This window comes from Rutilus rutilus (assembly GCF_951802725.1).
Source record: "Rutilus rutilus genome assembly, chromosome: 17".
Classification (NCBI taxonomy): domain Eukaryota; kingdom Metazoa; phylum Chordata; class Actinopteri; order Cypriniformes; family Leuciscidae; genus Rutilus; species Rutilus rutilus.
In genome coordinates this window covers 4,511,161-4,539,106 of record NC_140230.1, presented here as the reverse complement: position 1 = coordinate 4,539,106, position 27,946 = coordinate 4,511,161, and the positions used below count along the sequence as shown (strand labels likewise).

The following is a 27,946-nucleotide window of genomic DNA, read 5'->3' as shown; positions in this document are numbered from 1 at the left end:
CTACGGTTTCGTTCCAATGAACTGCAGTAGCCAAGGCGACATCTATGTATATATCTATACCCGCCCGCGCCGTCAGATCATTTGGACGTGTGCTGTTTTCAAGAGATAACAACGATATAAATACTGTTCGTTTTCTCACACAAACCGCTCGTTTCGTGTCTTAGGCCATCAATGTGTACTTATGATGGGGAATTGTTTCATTTGGACGATGGGGAATTGTTTTAATTTGGACTCTGTGCTTGTGTTTTGAGACAGTGACCATCGACATGCATTATATGACTGACAGACAAGAACGGTTTGACCTAAAAATATCAAAATTGAAACTACTGCGGAAACAAAGACACCTACATCTTGGATGCCCTTGAGGTAAGCTAAAACATATCAAAAATTAATTTCAAAGTGAACTATCCCTTTAAGGAAAACTTTTCCACGAAAATGAATTACATTTTTCCAACAAAATCTAATTTGTTTGAAATGATTTCTTGTAATCTTGTTGTATGAACTTAAATTCATTTAGTCATTCCTGCTAGATAAAGGTTTGTCCGGTTACCTACATTTAATTTTTGCCCTGCCTAAAATTGCCAACATTATAATTTTAGCTAATTTGACTCTATAGTTATTTCTAATGATAGAAGCTATAGTGTTCAATTTAATTAAAACCACTTTTTACAGAGTAATATTGAATATTACTTATGCAGACCTGCGAATGAGGTTTAATGCATGTATTGTGTATACTGAGTTCCCACAGCCCTAAACTAAACACAGTCGCCACTCTTCTGCATAATTGTAACCAAAAAATTCCTCTAAGTTTCTAACATAACTGAATATTAAACACTAACATTAACTAACAACATCTTTCCATTTACAGAAAAAACACATAAAATAACACTTTAATCCCTAAATTTACCCTCCTAATACAGTCCCTTGCAAAGCATGCTGGGAACCACAGATCCACTGCCCAGTTAGTTGTCAACAAAAATTATTCATGTAGTTTTCACACAAATTAATTAAGTAAACTTCAGTTTTAAATATATTAGGGTGATTGAACACAATTAAATTAAATTGTGACAAAATATTAAACAATCGTGTTACTTTAGCTTATTTTAATGCATTAAATTTAACAAGAGAGGCAAAAATTTATTTTGGATTTCTTGATCGTTATATGATTTTTTTTTCTTTTTTTTCCCGTTACTGTTGCTATTAATTTTTATACAATTTATTTTGTTCAGCAGACGAAACAATTCCTGTTAATTCAGAATAGCAGAAAAAAAAAAAAAATGATCAAGGCTATTTTATTTTGGTTTGCAGTCTTCACAGAACATGTGTTCAAGAAAACACACTGATGATGTATTTCCGCTCTCTGTAACACAAGAGTGTGTGTGTGTGACATGCGTACACTATTAAAGAAATTATCACCTCCGTAAGGCTGCAATTTTTATGTGATTACTTTGTGATTGGGATGAGAAAACCATTCCCTTTTCCCCCTGAATGGCTCTCTAATCGAGTGCTTTGAAAATATTAGCACACATCTGTGACGGCGAGCAGAAAAAAAGCTGTTTGTCCACATCTTGAAAGGATCTGAAGGCATGCAGTGGAACGGAAAGAGGAATTTAATGAGAGATGACATAGGCTTTTGCACCAGAAGCCGTACTGTAATCACAGATAAAGAGATAGGGAGGAAGAGCGAACACACGACACCAGAGAAATAACAACAGTGGCGAAGCAGAAGAACTGAGGAATCCTGCAGATCGCAAACGAGACCTTTGATGCCAAAGCTATCGGGAATAATCTATGAGAAACATCTGCATGCCTGAACAATACAGTTTTCTCAGAACTGACATTTTTCCAATGACTTTTCTATTCAGATGGTGTGGCATTTGAAAATCACATTAAAGGAACACTCCACCGTTTTTTGAAATAGGGCTTATTCACCTTCTTTCCTACATTTAGATAGGTGGGCAAATGCATTTTTGTCTCAGTGCATGCATTGTTTTAGTTTGACGGTCGGCTCTAGCTTAGCTTAGCACAATGAATGGAATCCTTTGTTGCCAGCTAGCATGTCCTAAGTAAAAGTGATATAAAAAATAATAAAAACCCACCTAATTACTTCTTGTGGCCTGCGTATTCACAACAAGTACAAATAGTGATGCAGATTAACACTAGGCGATTTCCTAGGCAGATATTGACTTATATATTAAGGACTATATTAAAGGGAAGCACAGGCGAAGCACTGCTACTTGGGCGTGATATCTCTGCGCCCAAGTAGCAGTGCTTCGCCTGTGCTTCCCCCTAATATAGTCCCAAGTCAATATCTGCATAGGAAATCGCCTAGTGTTAAAGGGATACTCCACCGTTTTTTCATATTAAACTATGTTATTCCCTTAACTAAGACGAGTTGATACATACCTCTCTCGTCTCAGTGCGTGCACTAAATCGCTCTGTCTTGCGGCGAAACTTTGTTAGCCCAGTTCATTCAATATGTGCCAAGCAGAGAAGCTACAAAACACCTCCACGTTTTCCCTATTTAAATACAGTTACTCGCGTAGTGTAACTCGACCTAGGACGGTGACACAAAACAAAACATTGCGCTTTTCTAAGCGTGTAAAATGGATAACTATATTGTATGGCGGAATACCATAGCAAGTGCTTGGAAGCACTTCGACTTCGGCGCAGTAATATCTTCCTCTCAAGATATTACTGCGCCGAAGTCGAAGTGCTTCCAAGCACTTGCTATGGTATTCCGCCATACAATATAGTTATCCATTTTACACGCTTAGAAAAGCGCAATGTTTTGTTTTGTGTCACCGTCCTAGGTCGAGTTACACTACGCGAGTAACTGTATTTAAATAGGGAAAACGTGGAGGTGTTTTGTAGCTTCTCTGCTTGGCACATATTGAATGAACTGGGCTAACAAAGTTTCGCCGCAAGACAGAGCGATTTAGTGCACGCACTGAGACGAGAGAGGTATGTATCAACTCGTCTTAGTTAAGGGAATAACATAGTTTAATATGAAAAAACGGTGGAGTATCCCTTTAATCTGCATCACTATTTGTACTTGTTGTGAATACGCAGGCCACAAGAAGTAATTAGGTGGGTTTTTATTATTTTTTATATCACTTTTACTTAGGACATGCTAGCTGGCAACAAAGGATTCCATTCATTGTGCTAAGCTAAGCTACCACCGACCCTGTCAAACTAAAACAATGCATGCACTGAGACAAAAATGCATTTGCCCACCTATCTAAATGTAGGAAAGAAAGTGAATAAGCCCTATTTAAAAAAACGGTGGAGTGTTCCTTTAATTATCAACATTTTCCACGAGTGCTTCACAACCACAAATCAATATTTATTTTCAACAATATATCTATTGTTTTATCTTTTAAAACCTACTTTTTGTTAAATGTTTTGCCTGAAAAGATTGGCCGTTTTATTTATGTTTTAAATAAAAGGCACTCAGCTTTAATATTTAGGTTGTATATGCTTATACACTTTACATTGGAACATTAGTTAATGCATCATGAATTAACAATTAGGAATAGCATATTTATCAATTTAAATTAACCTAGATTAATAAATGCTTTAAAGTAGTGGCCATTGTTGTTAAATGTTAAATATGTTATTAAAAAGCAATTGCATTTACTAATGTTAAAGAGGAACTATAATGCTTTTATACATGTTCTGTTGCTGTTTAGGCATGAAAAAGCTCTGCAAAGTCACACAGTTCCTCTCTATATCAGTGTCAGTGTTTCTGAACTCCCTGAAACGCCTCCATTGTAGTCTTGAGTTTCTTCCTGAACAAACACGTCACAATATTCCTCATTTAAATAATTCATATGCAGAATAAAGGGGCGGGGCCTGGTTGAGTTAGTTAGTAGTGTGTTGAAACTGGCGGTTATGGAAAGGGGCGGGACATTTCCCCAAACACACTCAAAGCGCTCAACCAATCACAACACACTGATCCAGCCGACCAATCAGAGCACAGTGTGCTTTTCAGAAGGAGGGGCTTCATAGAGACAGGAACTAAACAGAGCAAAAGGATTCCAATGTAAAAGATTAATATTTTGTTTCATAAAAGATATGGTGGAATCCAGCTTGTCCCCTAGATGGTCTGCTTGCTTTAACCTCACACACACACACACACACACACACACACACACAGCTTTAACCGTTTCCTCGCTAGAGAAGTGTTCAGTTTTTCCGCTTGCAAATTCCTCCATGTAAATAGCGAATCCGCCATGGCGCGAGCACAACTGGCTTTTAAAGGGAATGAGAGATGAGACTCTGACTGGTTTATTGCACGTTATGCCCGAAACACATCCATTACTCATTAAGAGAATAGGGACGACCCTTTTAGACCATTTTTCCCATCGTTAAACTTGCAAAAGTGGATTCGGACACACCATAAGTGCACTTGCGCTTTAGACCAGCGCTTAGATCGTTAAAATAGGGCCCTAGAACTACAACACCCATATCCTGCTCACACAGCACACACAACATCCTATTCCCATCCCGGATTCTCTCAACACGGGTGGACTTTTTTGTTTACATGCGCTACTTGTTTGAAAAACCCAGATTTTTTTTTTTTTCTTTTTGTACATTTAAAAATAATTGCATTAATTTAGCCATTACTTGAAAAAGCAATCTGATTAAGTAAAACCACTGTAGAGGATGAACTCTGACCTCTCTCTCATCCTGGTGGAGCCACTGTTTGGGGTCATCTTCTGTAGCCAGAAACGCAATGAGGTCCAGCGCTGTGAGCCGCGTCTGCCGGCGTGAGGACACAAATATGAGGACCGGTTTGGCTGGAGAATGTGTGCGAATGGCTGCAGGAGAGTGGAAACAGAGAGAGTCGAGATATAAATGTATCAATCAAAATGCATGAAAAGCAACAACAACAAAAAAAACAATACAAAACCGAAAAAAATACAAAACCGAAAAAAATACAAAAGCAATAAAAATGCAAGATGATAAAAAAGTACTGTTTTGGTAAAAGTACAAAAGATTCATTTGTAATTTGTCTCAAGTTGCTTTTAGGCAAGTCAGTTCACCTGGTGACCTTCCATTTTAGGGGTGTAACGGCACACAAAAATGGTTTTGAAGCCACAATCTGGTATGTTTTGGAACAACAAAACAATTAAAATATTTTTAATACATACAAATAAGCTTTGTATGATTGCGCTCCCATTCTAATCCGCTCCGTCTATTTGACGCCAAGCGTGCCGGGCCTCGTTCATTACAGTCTGCAAATGAACTACTTGCATGAAATACTTGCATGAATTTGTCAAATTTACAGGCGAGTATAAACGATACGATGTAAGTTGTGCTCTGAGGGAAACCGCATCTCGAACGCATTAAACAACACACACATCTGACAGCAGGGCAAGCCATGTATGTTCATGACTCATATATGAAGCACGTCTCGTGTCTCAGACCTGAATCATGCACCTATCCGGCAGCAATCACTTTGACTATATAGTATATCAATATAAATGATATTTTCCAATCCTAGAGGGGAAACTCAGAGTTTGAAATTACATTCTGCACACACAGTGTTAATTAAAACAACTGTATTCGTCCAGTGCACATGTGTTCTGAACCAAATGACCCGCACCAACAATTTTCAGTAGGAATACGTGTACCGTTACACCCCTAGTGCTGTAAGCTTTATGCCGAACGCCACATGAACAAACAGGAAAACAGGTCTCAATGCATCCGCTTGTCAGAGAGTGTTATGACAGACTGATGACGATATCTATGACTCAAGGTAATCGGCTAACCTATCTATTTCTTTTAATGTTGGTGTTTTATTCAGTTTAAAGATAAAAATGTTAGTGAGAAAAATCTGCAAATGCAATGGACATCAGTTATGCTATTATTTTTGCTCGCTCCTTTTAAGTTATCTTGAGTAAAACGGCTTTATATTTGACGAAACACATACAAAAGACCTGAACGGGAAGCGACGCGACCGGTTTTACAGAATATGGACGTTTATTGCGCATAATCCTCATTGCAGAACTAAAATCTCCAAAACGGTTTGCCAGGATTGTTTTTCAATAGCATATTTCAAATCAGCAATGAAATTTGACAGCAATAAAAAATTTAAGCACAAATCATGAAAAAGGGAATTCTCAGAAGTACAGGGTGGGCCATTTATATGGATACACCGTAATAACATGGGAATGCATACAAAAGTTGTATCCAAGATGGCCGACTTCTAAATGGCCACCATGGTCACCACCCATCTTGAGGAGTTTGCCTCCTCACATATGTGCCACAAACAGGACTTTAATATCACCAACCATTCCCATGTTATTACGGTGTATCCATATAAATGGCCCACCCTGTAGAAGTCAACATAGTTGGGTAAAATTCCTCAACAAATATAATTTGTGTGCTCCTTTTTTGTGAATTTCCAAATGTATTGTAGCACAAATGAGATTTGAGGACTTTAGATACAATTTCGGTCACTCAAATGTGTCGTTTAGAACACTTGTTGAGTACATTATTACACAATTCAATGTTTCTGCATGAACTTTTCCCTTTAGTGAGTGTGTAATGTTACTGTAGTATTGTACCCTGGAAGACTGGTTTGTTCATGCTGGCCATCCGAGGGCAATAATGTTGCCCAGGAAAACCTTGGATGTGAACCTCCAACGGCACTGGGCGAACAGAGGGTCGGAAATTAAACAGTCCCACCTGAAATACAGACAGACAGATGAATAAGGACAGCGCCACAAAACAATGCAAGAAAACCAGGGCCAGAAAGTGAGAAGACACAGAAAGACAGTAATAAAGAGAGAGATGGAGTGCCCAGCTGGCTGTGTGCCTGACAGAGTGGCCCATCTGGGGGTAATTACAGCCCGTCATTGTCCCCTGTCCCACAACCACGCTCTCACACAAGTGGCCCGGGCCTGGGTGCGTGTGTGCACATATTTAAAGGCCTGGATAATGGATCGGGCAGCTAGAGAGACGCCTTAGTCCAAACAGCACACGTCAGATTTATGGAGACCCCCAGCCCTTCCTTCCCCGTCTGTCTCGCAGGGTGACATTTCGGCAATAGTAAAACAACGTTTACATAACCACTGCTGTCTGCCCTGATGCTGCTGCATGCTGGGAGACGGGTGCTGGTTATTTATAGAGCCTCGCGCGCTCGTGTGTGCGAACACATACACATATAAACGCAGAATGACTGAAAGGACGGCTATCTGTAATGGAAACAGGATGAAAATGATGGTGCAGTGTTTCAGATAATATCCTTTGACTTCATCCCGTATCATTATGGAGGAAAGTGAAGCATGATTACACCGAAACAAGACCCATTAATTACATCCAACTCTAAAAAAAAACGTAAAAAACCCTCATTTGGACGCCAAGATTTCTTGCTTGATCTGAATTGCCGTGAATCATTTGCATATCATTTCAAATCCCAGAAGAGGAAGGAGCACTGATCCCGAAAAAATATTAATTTGCCTGTATATAAAGTCTATGGATGGCCTCCAAAAGCGATTTGGATATCGCAAGTCTTGCATCAAATGTAGTAGATAGAGATGTGACGTTAGAAGGGTGTGTGTGTGAACGTTGAGATGGTTGTGTGTTGTGACGTTAGAAGGGTGTGTGTGTGTGAACGTTGAGATGGTTGTGTGTTGTGACGTTAGAAGGGTGTGTATGTGAACGTTGAGATGGTTGTGTGTTGTGACGTTAGAAGGGTGTGTATGTGAACGTTGAGAAGGTTGTGTGTTGTGACGTTAGAAGGGTGTGTGTGTGTGTGAACGTTGAGAAGGTTGTGTGTTGTGATGTTAGAAGGGTGTGTTGTGTGTGAACGTTGAGAAGGTTGTGTGTTGCGGTGGTTTGTAACCTGTCCGATGCCCAGCCAGTCGGCTAGATCGCGAGCATTAGCCAGCGCTGTCGAGAGTCCCACCACACGGACTGATTTTGAGGTGTGCGATGAGATAAAGTTGGTTCTGGACACGATGACCTCTAGAACCGGCCCTCTGTCCTCACCTGTGAAGGCAAACGAAACACAAAAACTGTAACAATACCATTTTTACACGCTATTATTAGAAATTATTTACTGGCTTTTTTGAAAAGCTCCTGCTCACACATGAATCATGATCTCTCAAATGTAATTTACATGTTTAAGTCCCCCTGTGGTGAAAATCAAGCTTTTAATGTTGTATATATGTCTATGTGGTGTTTTTAATATGCTTTAAGACAAACCATGTGTAAATTCATAAGTCGACAGCATTGCTGAGTATTTCCTCCTTAAAACTGCAGTGAACCAAAGACAGTCTCAAAAACACGCTTTGAAATCGCTGGTGTTTCTGACGTCACAAACAACCTTGTAACCAATCAGATCAACGTGTGATCGTCAACGAGTGGATCTCTGAGCTGAGTGAGTGAGTGGAGGCGGGGCTCATTTGCATATTCATAGAACCGCACATACTAAATGAGGCAAGGGTGTCGAGTTACATTCAACATATTTTAAGGCATGAAGAATTTTTTTTTTAAATATGTCATTTTGGTGATCAAAGATGAGTTTTAAGGGATACAATTGTTGACTACAGGGGGACTTTAAGACTTTATGTGTGAAAAGTGCTAATGTTTATATGTGAATAAAAGGCTGTTCATGAGTTAAAGCAATCGAGTCTCTTAAGAAGACTTGGATTAAACCAATCGATTCATATGGTTAACTTTACCATGCCATTTTGAACTAATTTGAAGTTTTGCTTGTGTGGCCAATAGACAGGCAATTTTGTTTAAAGTTACATGGTACAGATTTAACATAATATTTATGCTTTTTTTTTTCTTTTTTTTTTGTGATGGCATTTCAGTTTTAATTTGAAACTGGAGAAACAAACATTTCACTTGCAGTGTTATAATCAACTACTACAATTCTTCGCATTGTGAGTCTAGTTTTATTTTACATATATATATATATAAACATTAATGTAGGTCTGGATAAAATAATAAAACTAATGCAGGCCCGTTGAGAACAGAACTCCTTTTATGTCCTGAATTGTGTGTACCAAAATAATTCATCCTTCAAGAATAAGGAGGTTCTTTAATCAGTCTATTGAATCATACATGTGTGTAAATACATGCAGATACTCGTGTATATAGCGGTATTATCATCTTATCCAACTACACACGGTTCAGGACTGAAGCTGTCCAACTCATTTATATGAAGGTCCTTGACTTTAACACATTGCTAGCAGCTTTACTACATAGGCAAACATATATGTGGACACCTGAACACCAGACCCATATGTGCTTGTTGAAGATTTCATTTCTAAACCATGGCCATTAACCGTGGTGCGTTCGCCCTTTGATGCAGAGGAATAGTTCACACTCCTCTGGGAAAGCTTTCCACTAGATGTTGGAACATGGATGCTGGGATTTGCTAACATTCAGACACAAGAGCATCATGCTGGTGCTCGTGATGTTGGGCTGTGATTGGGATGTTTGAGTCGGGGGAAGCGTCACGTGCGATTGAGGCGTTTGCAAAACCGAAGAATGAACTAGTGTGGCGTCATTTCGAACAAAATCAGCTTGCCAAAGTGAACTTTCCAGAAAAGTACATCTTAGATCTATTCATCATCTACCATGGCTCTGTGGCGATGATGATGTAATAGGTGGGTGTGGCTCTGAGGCTCCGCCTACTTTGACATGGAAATCTTCTCCGGTTTATTTCTTCTGTTCAGTCTTTCGAGGTCAGACGCTAGTAAAACATGAACACTGGAGAGCCGCTTTAAAATATAAACTGAACCAGCACTTCTAATTGAAAGCGACACTTGTTAATGTTTAATACTGTAAAGCTGTTTTCTTGAGGCTCTGTTGACAGAAATGCAATATCATATACATAACTATGTTTTCAGTGGTGAATAAAGACCTTTATAATGAACCGTTATGTTTGTATTTTCTTAGAATGAGCCATTCTCTCTACACACACCGCGGGTCCGCTTACATCGACATGTTTCTACAGTGGCCCTGAACGGACAAACGCGTTTCGTCACTGTGTTGTTCTTCGTGCAAAGAAGCTATAGCTAAAGTCAGCGAATAAAACACTGACACAATGATGAACAAGTAACAATAATATTCGAAATAAAATATCGTTTTACTGAATAATTAAACCTAATTCCTTAATTTATCTTTATAAAGAAACCTCATTGCTTAACTGTCTCAGACGACGGCATCACTTCCTGTCGGCCACCGTAACTTCTGTTGGTTGCAATTCGTAACCTCACCACCAGATGCCGCTAAAAATTACACACTGCACCTTTAAATAAATCAACTATATAAAATGCTATATAAATAAATGTGACATATCTTGACCGCTGAATTGCAGAGCTGGTGCAAACATATCCAGATCACTGTGATCAGATGCTTTCTGAACTGCTGTTTTCTCACCGCTGTCATTTTTGTTGAGTGTTTATTGTTTTACTGAGAGGAAAGCGTGCAGCACATATTTACATATTCATCTAAACGTCATCAGCGTGTGCGGCGTCTGAATGTTCAGGCATATCAAACTAATTTGATCCCTAAGCGAAGAAGGAAAAAGACTGCGTATATCAGGGCGTTTACCCAGGAGATGGATCTCGTCTATGATGAGAATCGCCACTTTCTGCACGTAGCTGCGGTTCTGCCAGCTCCGGCTCACTCCGTCCCATTTCTCTGGAGTCGTGACGATCAGGTCCGCCTGCGCTATGGCCCGCATGTCTGGAGTAACGTCACCTGTTAACTCAACCACCCTGGAGACATTGAGGATGATAATGAGCAAATAAAGGTCAGGGTATAATAACAGATACATATTTGCCAGAAGAATCTATAAACACTCTCACTTCCTCCCGAGCTTCTCTTCGATTCTGATCTTCCAGTCCTCAATCCTCTCTCGGACCAGAGCTTTGAGAGGAGCGATGTAGACCACCTGTTCACACGGATACATGCCCGTTAAACCGTGTCATAGGAACTAAAACTACACCCTAACTAGGGTTGGGAATCGAAAATCAATTCCAATTCTTGAATCGAATACTTAAGGTCAGGAATCGGATGCTTGTTATAAAATTTAAATTCCGATTCCTTTGTGAGCATTTCAATTTGACTTTAAACAATTCAGGCGCGAGACGACTCGCTCGCTGTTTTATGTACCGCACACACATCCAAACCATGCGCACAGAAAATGTAACTATATTGGATCCATGCAACTCTTAAAGTGACAGCAGCCTAATATTCCTGCTGCCGTCTCTATAACACTAATCAAACAACAAAAGACGAAGAGAAAATTAACTCGTTCTTGACTTAATAACTTTTGTAACTATATTTGTAATGTACATTTTATTTTATGAAATGCAGTGTTATTTTACATTTGATTACAGTTTCTGTACCTGACAATCTTAAAACACTGTTTATTTCAATCGTATCTTTGTTTAGTTGTATCTATTTGTTGCTATTGCTATTTTTTTATTGTGTTTACTTGTCTTTAATAATGCATGACATTTATATACGTTAGGCTAGCTGTTTTTCTATGGTATTTTTAAATCATAGGCAGAAGTTCCTTGTGTGAGTTGTCTTTAACCTGTTGATTTTTTGTTCATGATTTTCAGCTTAAATTAAAATGTTTTGCAATAAGACTTAATGTGAATGATATCTACGTTTTTATACCTTATTGGAATTGAAATTCGGAATCGATAAGAATCGGAATCGAAAATCGTTAAAATTCAACGATACCCAACCCTACACCAGACACACAGCAGAGGTCACGACCTTGGAGGTAGGGTACATGTTGAAGACCCTGAAGATGGCCATCTCTGCAGCGATGGTTTTCCCGGAGCCGGTGGGAGCTCCCAGCAGGACATTGGTGTCCGTGTGGTACAGCGTGTGGAAGATCTGCGTCTGAATGGGATTAAAGTGCGTGAACTTGTATAGACTCTCGTACTCCCTGTTTCCCAGTGCAGTCACAGGCAACGGCTGGAGATCCAAGAGCTCTGCAATTAAACAAAACAAATTATAACTCGCAAATCTGACTTTTCATCACATAATTGTCAGATATAAACTCACAACTGCAAAGGAAAGCAAAAAGTCAGAATTGTGAGATAAAGTGACGATTACCTCTTTTATTTTTTACTCCATGGAAAAAACAAGCTTCCATAGAAATGTGAGGTTTATCATTTTATAAAACGTTTTTGTCAGAACTTTATTTAAACATTTAGTATGTGAGGGCATTTTAGCAGATATTACATTTTATGTTGTAAGTCACCCAACCAACATTTTAATTTAAAATCATGCCATCGTTGCAAGAGTAATTATTATTATTAATTTATACACTTATTATTAGTGTAATATATTAGTTCATGCAAACAAAAGTGTGTAATTTCATTTATTTCCGTGTGTGTATCAGTACTTTTTGAACATTTACAGCACATTTTAAAATATTGATAACCGTGATCACTTTGGTCATTATAATCGTGATATGAAATTTTCATTCCGTTTCATCTCAACTCATTGACTATACTTTGTTCATTATTGTGAACTTTTTGCCTGTATGGTGATTAAAAGTAAATTTAATATTGGTTAATATTGGGTTCATATTTCATGAATATCTTTAGGTTTGGGTTTGTAACTCCGAAAAACTATATATATATATATATATATATATATATATATATATATATATATATATATATATATATATATATATATATACACACACACACTGAACAAAATTATAAACGCAACACTTTTGTTTTTGCCCCCATTTTTCATGAGCTGAACTCAAAGATCTAAGACTTTTTCTAAGTACACAAAAGGCCTATTTCTCTCAAATATTGTTCACAAATCTGTCTAAATCTGTGTTAGCGAGCACTTCTCCTTTGCCGAGATAATCCATCCACCTTACAGGTGTGGCATATCAAGATGCTGATTAGACAGTATGATTATTGCACAGGTGTGCCTTAGGCTGCCCACAATAAAAGGCCACTCTAAAATGTGCAGTTTTACTGTATTGGGGGGGTCCGGGGGGGTTCCCTGAGACGGTTTCTGACAGTTTGTGACAGAAATTCTTTGGTTATGCAAACCGATTGTTGCAGCAGCTGTCCGTGTGGCTGGTCTCAGATGATCTCGGAGGTGAAGATGCTGGATGTGGAGGTCCAGGGCTGGTGTGGTTACACGTGGTCTGCGGTTGTGAGGCCGGTTGGATATACTGCCAAATTCTCTGAAACGCCTTTGGAGACGGCTTATGGTAGAGAAATGAACATTCAATTCACGGGCAACAGCTCTGGTGGACATTCCTGCAGTCAGCATGAATGAATGTGTTTGGGATGCTCTGGATCGGCGCGTATACGGCAGCGTGTTCCAGGTCCTGCCAATATCCAGCAACTTCGCACAGCCATTGAAGAGGAGCGGACCAACATTCCACAGGCCACAATCAACAACCTTTTTTTTTTTTCTGTGAGATGGATGGATTATCTCGGCAAAGGAGAAGTGCTCACTAACACAGATTTAGACAGATTTGTGGACAATATTTGAGAGAAATAGGCTTTTTGTGTACATAGAAAAAGTCTTAGATCTTTGAGTTCAGCTCATGAAAAATGGGGGCAAAAACAAAAGTGTTGCGTTTATAATTTTGTCCAGTATATATATGTATATATATATATATTTGATGAAATATGTAGTTACGGTTTGCATTGCATGGCATCTGCTGTCCTGTGGTCGACAGAGTGCAAGAGAGCGGAAGCATGTTTATATATAATTGATATATTAACAGAACTGTTTTGCGGTTGTGGTCCTGCTCTTGTGCGCTCTTTCGAGTATGATACGGTAAAACGTATTACAGTGCCGAATGATACAGGGAAAACTGCACTGCAACGAATTATACAGAATACTAGGGAAAATATTCCTCAGTCACAGTCACTCCGCGTGTTTTCTGGATAATAAGTGAGCCAGGGGACATAAACCTCTAAAATGACTACATAATGTGTGTGTGAAGTGAATGAGTGTAAACTGAGCAAGGCACAAATCAAACAGCTGCGCTGCCGTGTCTATGCCTCTCTCAGAAATCAGAGCTTTATCAAGAGTACTATCAATAAAATACTGCATCATTAACATTTTCTACTATTTGATATGTATATTTAAATGTTTTAAACCTCGAGAGGCGATATGATAGACGAGTGAAAACTCAAAACATAAATCAATAGCGCCTTTCAGAAATCAGCTTTGTCAAAAGTAGACTGCTATCAAATAAAACATTACATCATACACATTTTCTACCACTTGATGTGTTTATTTAAATGTTTAAAAAGCGTTATTATACGATATTATCTGGTTTCAGCCAATAAGGAGCTCAGCGGTTACGTGCAGTGTAGGTCTTGCAAAGCTGTGTTGTGTACAGGTACATCTTTACAGCGACAGATTTCGGATTCGGGTTTTAACTTAGTACCGGTCGGGTCAAGCGATCTCGGGTTCGGGCTTCAGTGTAAAGCCCTGCAGACCTCTAGTACAGATACGATACGATTCCTGTGAGCTGTCCCGGGTCGCACTGCTTCTCGTGTGGCTGGCTTCGTCAGCGCTGAATCGTGGCTGGATGTCTTGACTACAATTTATCGTACAGTCAGAAATGAAACTCTGTATACATCGCACAATCATTTTAATCCTCACATTGTGTTCTAGTCATTTTGACCCAGAGATGATTATCTTTTTCCTGAAAATGCTGGTTAATGTAATCGTATTGGACTAAAACTTACTGAATTTGCTCTCACAGGGTAACGATTTCCGCAAAATTTTTGATAATGTTTCTGTTTTTGGGGTTTCCCCCCCCCAACCTTGTTACACTTGGTGTTCCCCAGTTAAAAATTACCAGCCTACAAAACACTGCTTATAAATCTCTCGTTTTTGTGTGGAACTGACAGATCATAGACCTCATTGATCTGAGTTTATGCACTTCAGTTTTTTTTTGTTTTTTTTTAAGGTGAATAAGCTTTAGTGATTTTTTTTTCACCCAAACACTTGAAGTGCATAAACTCAGATCACTGAGGCCTACGGTCAATCAGATCCAAGAAGAAATACAAAATCTGCACTAATTGAAAGAAAACAAGTTGATCGAAAGATTAACTCCAATGTTTGGTGATAACATATTAAATTGCTTGTAAATCTCTCATTATACTAAGTAAATTAAGCAAAAGGATTTTCAACACAGCACAAGGGATCATATCGTAAAATCTGTCATTTAAAAGATGAAAAATAAAAATAGTAAAGTGGCTTTAATACGAGCCATATCTAGAGACCGGAATAACAGAAGCACCGCTCACATATAGTCCTCTGAAACAAAAGCTTGTAGCAAAAACCCACATTTATAATTACGCGAAAGACTTTTGGGTCACTTACTCCATTTAATTAAATTTCAGAATTGATGTTTTTCAAGAAACAGTGGGTAATTCTGCAGTGGTGGGAAAAACTGACATTTCCAATTTGAAAGGTAATAAAAAACAACAGACTAGCACTTAAAATGCTGAAATGCCCCCATATGATACTGTCTAAATAGGCCTAATGACCACTCATTCCACACAGCATTTAAAGTAGGATATATCGGCACCATATCGGTATCAGCTGATATATGTTCATTTTTAATGTTATCGGCTTGATAAGAAATTTTGGCCGATATATTAAAGCCAATAAATAATGTATTATTTCCTTCAGCTGAGACACTTCAGATGTTCAACATGATGCTTTTAAATTGCTTGACATATGATTGAAATCACTTCAAAAAGGAAAATACAGTTCAAGTCTGTCATATAAGCTACATAATATTGTAATGAAAGCATTATAACTGTGTGCTTGAGACATGGCTTTTAATGGTGAGACTTTTACTTTTTGTAATCAGGCTCTCAAAAATTACATAAAAATTTGGATTTAGATCTATCGACAATATATCGGTTATCGGCTTTCAAATATGAAGAATTATCGGTTATCGGCCAAAATGTTCATATCGGTGCATCCCTAACTTAAAGTGATTCATTGTAAATAAGGAATAAAGTGTCTGCAGGAGGATTGTTGCTGACAGCTTGTTGTCTCAGTTGTGCGTGTGTGTGTGTGTGTGTGTGACGCACCTGTGTGTGGCGGGTGTCTCTCAGGCAGAATGAGGTGCTGGAAGTTGATGATACACACCGCTTCAGAGCCCAGCCAGCGGTCAGACACGGCTCGGATGTAATACTGGGAAGGCATGGGCTCAAAGATGGGAATGGTGAAGACCAGCTGCTGAGGCTCTCCACTCAACACCTGACAGAGAACATGTGATTATCTTCAGCTCACGTGACACACTGTCCATCACCTAATCCGATCCGCTACTAAAGAAAATCACACTAGCGTTTGAAATTGAGGATTTTTGTGCAGATAGTCAGCGTTATATTAGCATTATCCAGTTAAATGTGAATGTGTGAACCTTTCAACTCATTCGCCACTATTCATTCGGTTCACGTGACGTCACTGTAGCTTTACGCCGCCATCTTTGCGACCGATCTCAGTAATGCCTGCAATATGTTGTGCAGTTGGCTGCAACAACAGCCGAAAGAGGAATCCTGAACTGGTATTTTATTCTATACCAAAATAAGAGAGAAGAGAGAATAATTTATTTAAAAGACTTGAAGTCTCATGTTGGTTTGTGGTTAATTATATTTCCATTATACTCTCAGTGGCCAACATTATACAGACAGATATCGACAGATAATGTTTTGTCTTCATTTTATTGTTGGATCTGTTTAAATGCATTTTATCATGGTAAGTTAGTAAGATTTGGGGTTGTTTTGAATATAACTGTCTGTCTGTCTGTCTGTTCGTTAATACAGGTCTAATAAATATTTTTCTGAAGTTCATACAGATATTGTCTTCGTCACATGTGCTTTAGATGTTATTTTGTGTAAGTAACGTTAACGTTAGCTCTGCAGACGATGCATAATCTCAGCCTTGAAATGCATATTAAAGGACTAGTTCTTCCAAAAATGATAATTCTGCCGTCATTTACTCACCTTCATGTGCAAATCCTGAAGTTTACTTTCCGTGGAAGACAAAGGGACATTTTTGAATATGTAGCCTAATGGAGACTCTTCTTGTCGATGTAATGAAAGTGAATGAGTAACGTTAGCCTACTGGGGGCTGTCACGCAAAAAATAATGATAATAAAAGACAAAAAAAAAACATGACTAAAGTATCATAAAAGTGATCTAATACGACTCGTCCGTTATATTAATAGCGTTATTTATTCATATGATAGCTTTATGTGACGAACAAACTGCAATTTAAGTCGTTATATTATAATCACTGAGCTTACCTCTTGATAGCTTTTAATCGCAGCCGAATCATTCAAAAAGATTCGACTCGAAAGATTCTTTTGATATTTGTGTGTATTAAACCTTCTCTCTGTAATTGAACATCTGTTCTTTCGGACAAATATGGCAGTCTTTTATGATATTCGGCTGATGTCTCTGGCTGTGCTGATGGACGGATTAGATAGATTCATTCATGCCGAACAGCTGCAGATTCATAGATTCATTCATGACATTGCCTCGACTCTCATGAACGCGCGCCATGAAGCTCTATGACTTTAAGTATTTCTACATCATGAAAGGCCAATTGGGGCATGCCTGGGGGAGATAATAATGGACTAAAGAAAACTGGCGGTAACAAATAAGGATCGGAGGAGCCTAAATAGAAATTTTCTCCAGGTATCTCTGTCTCTCTCTCTCATTCAAATGGGCAGTTTGGGCGGCCATACCGGGCGAGTCGGTCGCAAATATGGCGGCGTTCTATTTGTAGTGACGTAGGTGGCATCTATGAATAGGTAAATAACTAGAATAACAGTGAAACTATCTGCGCTACAAACCAGTGTGTTTGTACTACTTACACTCAAATAATATGGTAAAAAATAGAAGTTTGAAATATCAAGCAGCTTAATGAGAAGTTTTATACAGCTAAAAATAACTGGAGGCGGATGATACCGGATACATTTGAGTAATTCTGTTATGTGCTTTTGATAAATATATATATATATATATATTTTAAATATCTCTATGTACTGTAGCTCTAATTAATTTTTATTTCAGTTTTAGCCATTTTAGTACTTAAACTCATTTCATTTCAGTTAGTTGCCAAAGCAACTTCTTCAAGTTTTATCTAATATTTATATATATGTTTTTTTTTTATTTGACCTTAACTTCAATTAATTATCCATTTTTAATAGTTTTAGTTCTAAAGTTTCAACAATAACAAATCCGCATATCGTCACTGTCGGGCGTTTCTCCATTTTTCTGCATTTGTATTTTTTTTTCATAAATCATTACTATTGGTCAACCTTTATGTCTGCAAATATTTAACCAATGAAAAGATTTAAAAGAGCTTGTGACTGAACCTCGTGTCTCCATTGGCTCCTCAAGCTGTCAGTCAAACCTCATAACTCCACCCACCTCTATCATGAGCACAGTTTGGATAGTTTCTGCTTGTTTGCAAGTGTAAATAAAGAACTGATATTTTTTATATGTACAGCGTTTTCTTTACTCAAGAAACATTGTGAGGCTAATCTTTTAAGTATTTGATGAGCAGATAAAAGTGTCTTTGTCTAGCATTTGTCTTAAAGGTGCTCTAAGTGATGTTGGGTGACGTCACTTCTCGTTGACGTTCGAAGTATTGTCAAACAAAACGGAGGCTAGCTAGACCCTCCCTCCTCCTCATCCGCGCACTAACCCCCCAAACCCCACCCCCAAATCATTCTTGTCTGTGATTGGCAGGAACACTGTTTGTTATGTTTCGTGGTCCAGGCTGGGCCAGTTTGTTTTTCTTGCCGTTTGTGGAGCCTGGGCTGTCTACAGAGACCGCGTTTTTTTACAGTGTGTTCAGGGGACAGGCAGCTAGCGGATGGTGAGGAGATGTTTGCTGTATGTGACAAAAAAAAAAAAAATTGGCCTAAAAAACGCGTGATATCGCTTAGAGCACCTTTAATTAATTAGCCTGTTCAAAGCAGTTCAGCTTTGGCCAAATGAGAGGAAACACTGAGCAGCCACATATAACTACAGTAAACTTAATAACCCGTAAGCTGATGAAAACATGCGATGCATTTACTGCCTCAGATGATGGACAAAACATGTACAGTAGTTTGACATTCCCTGGTCAAAAACCTCCATTTAAGCTTGATTTTGGTCAAATGTTAATAATACTGTATAATGACACATGCAAGTGTCTGAAACCTTTGACAACACAGTGTTACATTATTTAAAAACACTGTTTTTCCATTGACAGGGTTCGTACAGATACTGTCAAATGAAATTCCAGGACTTTTCAAGCACTTTTTTTTTTTTTTTTTGGTTTAAAGGACTACAATCAGAGTTCTCACTCATCAAACAATATCTTTATTATATTTAAAATTAAGGTAACTAGATAAATATAAAATAAACTAATAAAACAAAATGGTACAAATAAAGTGCAGCGCATGCAATGACTGTGGTAACTCTACCCATTAAAAGGATACTGTGACAAATCCCTCATTTTTCCCTCATGAATATATGATTTGAAGAATGAAAGCTGTATCATACACTTGGATATGAGGAACATCACACTCATAGCCATGCGAAATGGCTCTATATCGATATCAGACGGGCTTCAGCGTTAAGTTTGCATGAAAAGATTGTTTAATCAATAAAATTAAACACTATCTTCACATTTATTGTCTTCCAATAAGTCAAGCACTTTCAAGTACCTTTTCATAAATACTGCATGTCTGTTTTCAAGGGTTTTCCAGGACTTAAATTTCACTTCAAGCACTTTAATCACCCTGTACGAACCCTGATTGAAGAGTGGTGTTTTTGGAGACCGACAGCGACGCTACATTACGGTTAAAGGTGAGGCGTGTAATCTAGCGCTCCTGCTGCTGGTCTGTGATCAGATATACCTGTTTCTTCTGCAGGAGGAAGTACTCGGAGTGGTAGATGTGATCGTTGATGGGGTCCTCCACCCATAACCACCAGGGCTCTCCCACTGACCCGTGGACCTGTGCAACACCACACCAGAAGAGCCATGAGAGCGAGAACAAGCCAGAACGTCTGAAAGTGGACACTACTGTTTCATAACACATGCTGTGGAAGTATTGTTCATTCTTAGTTCATGTTAACTAAAGGTAGTTAACTGATGTTAGCTAATGAACCTTATTGTGAAGTGTTAGCATAAAAACGTCCCGTCAGGAACTTGACATTCGTCTGAACTCCTGCTGATCTCCATCACCGCTTCATAACTGTCTCAGATGGCTCGTATTGAGTGAAAAGTAAGTGAAATCTTCACAGCCTGTTGAGCTGTAGACTGTTTTACGTTAAAGCGAGTGATATACTGTACGTATCAAACGTCAGGCGGCTCAGCGTCCGGATGACCAGAGTTTCCGCTTTGCTCATGGTGTGAATAAATCATGCTTGGGCTGTTTGATCTGAATCTGAATCTAATCTGAATCACACAGCTTCATTCACACTAGAAACCGGAACTATAGCCATATTTAACGCGTTCTTCAACATGCACTGAAAACATATAGCACAATTTAATGTATTTCTGTGATCAAAGCTGTATTTTCAGCATCATTACTCCAGTCTTCAGTGTCACATGATCCTTCAGAAATCATTCTAATATGATGATTTGATGCTCTAGAAAAATTTCATATTTTCTATTCATATTTATGTGGAAACTGTGATAGTCTTTTTTATTTTATTCTTTGATGAATAGAAAGATCAAAAGAACAGCATTTATTTAAATATATAAGTCTTTTGTAACATTATAAATATCTTTAGTCGTAATTTAATGCATCCTTCCTGAATAAAAGCAGTAAGATCAGTCAAATAAAAATGGTTCTGAGCCCAAATGTTTGAACGGTAGAGAACGCCATTATATATTAGGTACATGAAGTACTAAGTGGATGAAGCGTTATGTAATGTTTGTTAATGCCATGTTAATGTGTGTGAGCGAGGACACTGGCGGGTGATTAGTGTGTGCTGATGGTCTTCCAGCTGTTGGGTGTCACGCTAGAGGAGTTCTGGTCACATGACTCAGAGTGGCCCATCTGTGGCCCTCAGGAGAACACACACACACACACAGATCTGGGCTATTCAAGCCTTTGTGCTCTTAAACACAGGGGAGGAGACGACAAATCAATGATGCCTTCAGATCCTAAAGAACCTACTGTGAGCCTGTGTGTGTGTGTGAGCATGTGTATTTGAGAGAGAGAGAGAGAGAGAGAGTGTGAGTGTGAGTGTGTGTGCGTGTGAGAGAGAGTGTGTGTGTGTGTGGTCCTGGTAAACCCTACATCATGGAGACAAAATGTCCCCACAAAGATTGGCAATATCCTAAATCCGGACATATTTTGGTCCCTATGAGGAAAACAGATTATAATTCATAATAAGTGATGTTTCTGAAAATGTAAAAATGCAGAGAGTTTTCTGTGATGGTTAAGTTTAGTGTAAGGGGAGAGTGCGCATCCCTTTATTACATTATTATTTCATAATTGCCAAGGGCCTCATCATAATATTTCACCAAAACATGTTCAAAGCTACAGAGACCCTAAAGGGACATGGTGATGGAGGAGAGGAAATATTGTCAATGCTTTTGCATATATATATATATATATATATATATATATATATATATATATATATATATATATATATATATATATATATATCTCTCAAACAGTACTTAACATGTTCAAGTTGATCTCTCAGTGTAATATAAGAAAGCAGAGTTAAAAAAAATAAAACTGCTGTTTAACTGAATAAATGTAATTGTTTTCAGATTTTTAATGAACAGATTTATGCAGATTCTAAGCAATTTGAATAAATGCATTTTTGAAAGTATGATTATTTCAATCAAATCAAACAGATGCCTATAGATAATTAATAAACTATTCCATGAGTTTTTGAGAGCAGAAATCTTACCATTTATGTATGACTGACACTTAAGCATCACGTTAACTTTATTAGTTTGTTTATGTAAAACTGTGTAATGCAAATGGATGGAAATTGTATATGCAACTCAAATACATCAAGTTAGGCCTGAATATTTAGTGTGGGTGAGTTTGGGATCGGCTGGTTTAAGGAACTGAACATCCCGATATTCCAGAGACTAACAGCAGTGTGTGAAGCCCTGGATGCGGTTGCCATGGTTACCTGGTCATTCCACCTGAAGTCGGGGGTGATGCTGAGGCGCACGCGCAGGACGGTGCGGGTGATTGGCTGAATGCTGGACTCCATCAGGATGGCAGGGATCTGGTGAACACACTGCTTCACCTTCAGCCCGATGTTCACGTGATGCAACATGTGACCTGCACACACACACACACACGTTTGTTTCACTGAATTAGTGAGGACACTGCATAGACTTCCATTGATTTTACATCAGGTTAATGATATTAAAGCCCTAAACCATCACAGAAACATGTGAAAAACACTAGATTCAAATAAAAACGTGTTTTGGCCGATTTATAAGCTTTTTTAACACTCATGCACACACACACGTATGTACACACACACACAGAAACACACATGCACAGACACACCACACACATGCGCGCTAACACACACACACACACACACACGCACAGACACACCGCACATGCACTCACACACCACACGCATGCACTTGAACACACACACACACAGACACACCACACATGCACTCACACACCACGCGCATGCACGTGAACACACACACACACACACACACACACACACACACACACACACACACACACACACAGACGGGACATTGCATAGACTTCCACTGATTTTATATCAGGTTAATGATATTTTCTATGGCCTAACACAACCCTACCAACACAGAAACATGTGCAAACTCTAGATTGAAATAAAAAACAGCACATCTGACTTTAACTGTCTATGAGCGAGTGTAAAGCTGAGTGTGTGGTGCGAGACTGACCGATCTCGTCTTTGCCCATGTCTCTGAGCTGGTCCATCGTGAGCTTCTTGTCCTCCAGGCGGGACAGCAGAGCCGAGGGCAGAGAGCTGAACTGTCGGAGCGGGTGAGCCCAGCCCCACAGGCGCTTGTCGATCACCTTACACAGCGTCAGCAGGCGGTGGGTCATGACGGGCCAGCGCTTCCTCAGAGCGATCTCGAACAGGGCCCGCACGATACGAGCTGCGTTCTGCACACACACACACACACACAGGTCACGTACACACCCGCTGTTCCCATCCACCTGTTTATTATGTGAAGTTTGGGATACAAATGCTGAAGGGAGGCGTCAAGATGTGCATCAATTCTAAAAGTGATTTATGTCATAATTTTGAATTTTATCTTATAATAATGACTTCGTATCGTACTATATTCATTTTGACCTTTTACTCTTATCATTTTGAGTTCGAATGTCACAATTATTTACTTTGTATCTCATAATTTCAACTTTTATGTTATAATATTAGTATATGACTTTTGTATCTCAACTTTATTTAAATTGCTTTTATGTCACAATTATGACTTTGTAATTTACATTTTTCATTGTATCTCATAATTTTGACTTATCTCATAATGACTAAGTATCTTAGTATATGACTTATGTGAATTGTTTTTGTCATAATTATGTCAATTTCTTTAGCATGTCATTATATCCGACTTTTAATATGACTTTGTATCTGATCATTTCAACTTTTCATGTCATGTTTTTTTTGTTCTTACATGGTGGACCAGTTTACCACCAGTAAACCAGAGAGTAAAGTAACAACTTTATTGACTTGCATGTAATTCCTTATATTGAGATCATTTTAAGAGCATTTTGTTGGACATGCAAACATATGCAATGAAGAAATACTCTACTTGTCACCTAATTATGAATCATTGGTAACACTTTAGTTTGAGGGCCAAGTTTTCACTATTAACTAGATGCTTATTATCATGCATATTACTAGGATATTGGCTGTTTATTAGTACTTATAAAGCTCATATTAATGCCTAATTCTGCATGATCATATTCTACATCCCTTTACAATACCTAAACTTAACTACCTTACTGACTATTAATAAGCAGTAATTATGAGTTTATTGAGGAAAAAGTTGTAGTTAATAGTGAATGTACAAACTAAAGTGTGACACAATTGTGACTGCAAAATGTCTATTAACTCTTTCCCTGCCGGCATTTTTGATCATTTTCACACACATTTCTTGTCCCGCAGAATATTTTGTTGTATGAATATCTGAATATGCAATATATCAGAAGAAATAACAGACCTTATGCTTTTAAACAAATAAACAAAACAGTTTTATCCTAGCTTAACAAACACTTGAATGTTGTTTTAAGTTTCACTAAAAAAAAAGCAACATTTTGAGCAAAAATCTGAGAAAATCGTGTTTTTGTCAAAGACTACATTCAGATGGGATTCAGAAACACAGATGGAGCAGATCGAGTCCATCAACAGCTTCACAGCTCGACATTTCCCTTAATATTTTTGATCAGTTTTGATGTATATGCTGTTTAATGTTGACGATCGTGTTATTTTACACATGCATCTGCTTACATCTGATATCGCTTGTTTCTGCTTCTTCTTCTTCGGCTGTGTTTTGATCAGGAGATTCAGTACTCCTTCAGAAGATGTGTAACGTAAAGCTGGAAATGTCCGTCAGTGGCGGGGAAAGAGTTAATAAGGGATAGTGAAATAAAGTGAGAGGTTTTCCGATGGTTGAGGAACTGAATGACGGATCCTTGGCAGTGGACAACCCTATAAACAGCTTGTCTAACGGGGGAGCGTCATCTTAAACAGATTTGTCATATACAATTCTCTTCTTATGGGATACAGCTTTTTAAAGGGCTCTTTTAAATTTAGTTCATTATCTAGAACACATTTTATGGAATAACTAATGTGGGTTTGCTCTGACTGCTGTCGGTGTAGATCAGAGCGCAGCGTGTGTGTGTTTGATGGGTCGAGTGTGAGTTATGCTCAGATGGCTTAGAGAATCCTACATTACTTTGATCTATAAGGTGTGATGATCTATGATGGACTGATCCGGTGTGTCACTGATGGATCGAGCAGAAATGAACGAGTGCGAGGACGAACACCTGCGGACCCAGATGCTGATGTTTAACAGGCCACGAGAGCCTGGATGAGACCCAGCAGAACCGTCCCATCATGCACTGAACGCAGGTTTGTGGACTGATCTGTTGCAGAGAGCACTGGGAATCTTTAGGGTTCTGCGGTCAGAGATGAAAAACTCATTCTTTCTAGTTTGGAGAGTTTTTAAAGATTTAATTACACAATAGTGTTTTGAATGCTTGAGAAAACAGTTTGCTAGTATTATCACTACTTGACCTTCATCCTTCCCTCGCGTTTTGTAACAAATCCTTCCCTCGCGGGCCAAAATGACCCGAAGCCCTAAAATTATACTTAACTTTTTTTTTGTCCAGAAAGGACAAAATTTTATTTTTTATATTTTTTATATTTATTTTATATTCCTTATTTTATTTTTTTTTATTTTTTTCAGATTTACCTTTAAATTACTAGATTTGATCAATAAATAATAAATAAATCTATTTTTTGTGTGTATTGGTGGTTCTACTGCAACAAAAGTCCTGGGGTTTTGGACCTCTCCGAATGAACACTCAAATTTTTGTTAATTTTGTCAAAAATATGTACAGGTCAAAATTACCAGAGGGAAGGATTAAAATCAATCGGAATAAATGTATGCATTTGTGTATTTTAGGGGTATTTATGTTTTCCAGTTTAAAGGTGCACCCACATTTTCTGTTTTCATCGAAATCCAGTCATTTCAAAAGGAATTTGATCTGCCTGCAAAACTTCACTTATGCGACGCGACCCACACCTTAATGCTGTCAATTTAATAGACATCTCATTATAACTGGTTCCAGAAGAAAATATTTGGAAATTATATATTTACAACATCTGGAATATGGCATTATATCTTCAGATGATTATTATTATTATTTTAAATCGAAATACTTCTTGCATTAGTTGCTGAAATTGTGGTCCAAATTGTGGTTCCACTGGAAAAAAAAAAAGAGCAAATCCATAAATATTATGATTTTGAATATCACTGAAAGCCTCAAACACAAAAAGATTATTAACTCTTTCCCTGCCAGTATTCCCCTGATTATTAACTCTTTCCCTGAGAATTTTGTTTGTCAAAGACTCCGGATCGGATTAAGAGCGATGATCAAACCAGTCGTCAATGGCAAGGAAATGTGTCATAACTGACGGTAAATCTCGTCAGTGGTGGGAAAGGGCAAAATTATAAATTATATATTTTTAGCGCAAGTCACTCAACCTCTTATTTATGCTCAGCCGATCTCCAAATGCTTGGGGAATCAGTTCGACCGAATCATTAAAAAATAACTGGCTCCACAGAACCATTCGCTCAGAACCGAGTCTGTTCTCTTCAGTCTTCAGCTGAACGACGGGAAGATCCCTGAACAGATGCAAAAACCATCCAAAGAATCATCGTGTGTGTGTGTGTGTATCTAAACATGTACATCTAAAATCCATGAAGGGTGCCGGGAGAGAGAGATCTCAGACCCGAGCATCAGAGAAGGTCTGGATTTAAAATCAACAAACGTTTGACACGGAAATGCCTCCCACTGCCGGATCCCAGCTGCACATCTGAAATCAGCCGGATTAGGAGCAAACAGGGAATTTCTCCCAGCGATTTCAACTATCTGAGCACATGGAAGCCGTTGTAATGGCAGGTATCATGGGTAGATGTCTTCCACAGAGCACATCCCATCCTAACCTCGCAGTCACATTACTCAAAATACTCCACTCACAATTTCTCTCACAATCTAGTCCTTGAGCTTGAAGCATGCGTGTTTTTGTTTCATGGATCTTTTCCATACGACGGCAATGGAAATATCCCCATAAACGCAGTCCATTCATCTGTGCAGCTCTCAAATCCTCAACTTGAGTTCAATTCAACGCTTTTTTAAATGTGCCACGATCACAGAAGAACCATCATAATCCAGTCCAGGATTAATGCACATTAAGCTTTTTAGGCTTCAAATGGTGTCGTATGGACCCTTTAATAATGTGTTTTCTTTATTTTTTATGTATCAAATGTAGAGATGCACCGATACTAAATGTCTAATATTCAGAATGATATTGGGTGACTTTCTTAAGGAAAAAACAAATCTCTCCCAAATAATGCTGGAAACTATCCAGGGAACGCTCTCATTTGGCACAATTTTAATATTAGAGGTTAAAATTAACAACAGAGCTATTATATTCAACTGCTATTTATTTCCAGATATAATATTTACACTCAAATAAAAGCAGAAATGTTTGTATACAACTCTTCTGGGTAACACTTTATTTTACAGTGTCCTTGTTACATATGTTACATGTACTTACCATAGTAATAACAGTAAATTATGCATAAATACAGGCAACTAACCCTCAACCAAACCCTGATCCTACCCTAACCCTATAGTAAGTACATGTAGTTGCTTAATATTACTCAGTATTTAAAGATATAATTACACTGTAACAACGACACCTTCAAATAAAGTGTAACCCACTTCTTAATGGCAAATGTATTCAAACTATAATTAACAGTAAGATTCCGATATTCTGATATTCATGCATGTTTTTCGAGATATAACTTGTATTAAAGTGGAAGAAAAGACTCGCGCTGCTGCTTGAACTGAGGCGACACAGAGATCCGTCACATTTAAGAGCGTCAAAACGCCATTTTTTGTTTGAATTTCGTGATAAAATGGACAGAATTTGAAAGCTGAGCCTTTTTTTCTCATCAGAAGTACCAGAGCACAAAGCTGTTAGCGATGGGAGGCGCTACAAATAATGCTAGGTGTAGGGAAAAGAGTGGATCTGGCAACCCTGGCTTGAACTACGGGTGATTAAGAGGGTCAAATAAAGCCTTTATGTAGCTATTTTTAACTGTTAATGCGTTATTGTCACATTAA

General features: G+C 38.3%; 1 protein-coding gene across 2 annotated transcripts in view; it reads right to left on the bottom strand.

The window, feature by feature from the left end:
* The window catches only part of ascc3 (activating signal cointegrator 1 complex subunit 3), a 242,832-nt gene that overhangs the window by 43,584 nt on the left and 171,302 nt on the right, over positions 1-27,946 (bottom strand). For both annotated transcript variants that reach the window (XM_084435411.1, XM_084435412.1), the window contains exons 21-30: positions 22,945-23,170; positions 22,176-22,330; positions 19,925-20,023; positions 16,098-16,266; positions 11,761-11,981; positions 10,839-10,924; positions 10,582-10,748; positions 7,856-8,001; positions 6,576-6,696; positions 4,681-4,823 (exon numbers count right to left, since the gene is read on the bottom strand). In XM_084435411.1, the coding sequence (XP_084291537.1) occupies positions 4,681-4,823; positions 6,576-6,696; positions 7,856-8,001; positions 10,582-10,748; positions 10,839-10,924; positions 11,761-11,981; positions 16,098-16,266; positions 19,925-20,023; positions 22,176-22,330; positions 22,945-23,170 (1,533 nt within the window). The remainder of the gene's footprint in view (positions 1-4,680; positions 4,824-6,575; positions 6,697-7,855; positions 8,002-10,581; positions 10,749-10,838; positions 10,925-11,760; positions 11,982-16,097; positions 16,267-19,924; positions 20,024-22,175; positions 22,331-22,944; positions 23,171-27,946) is intronic.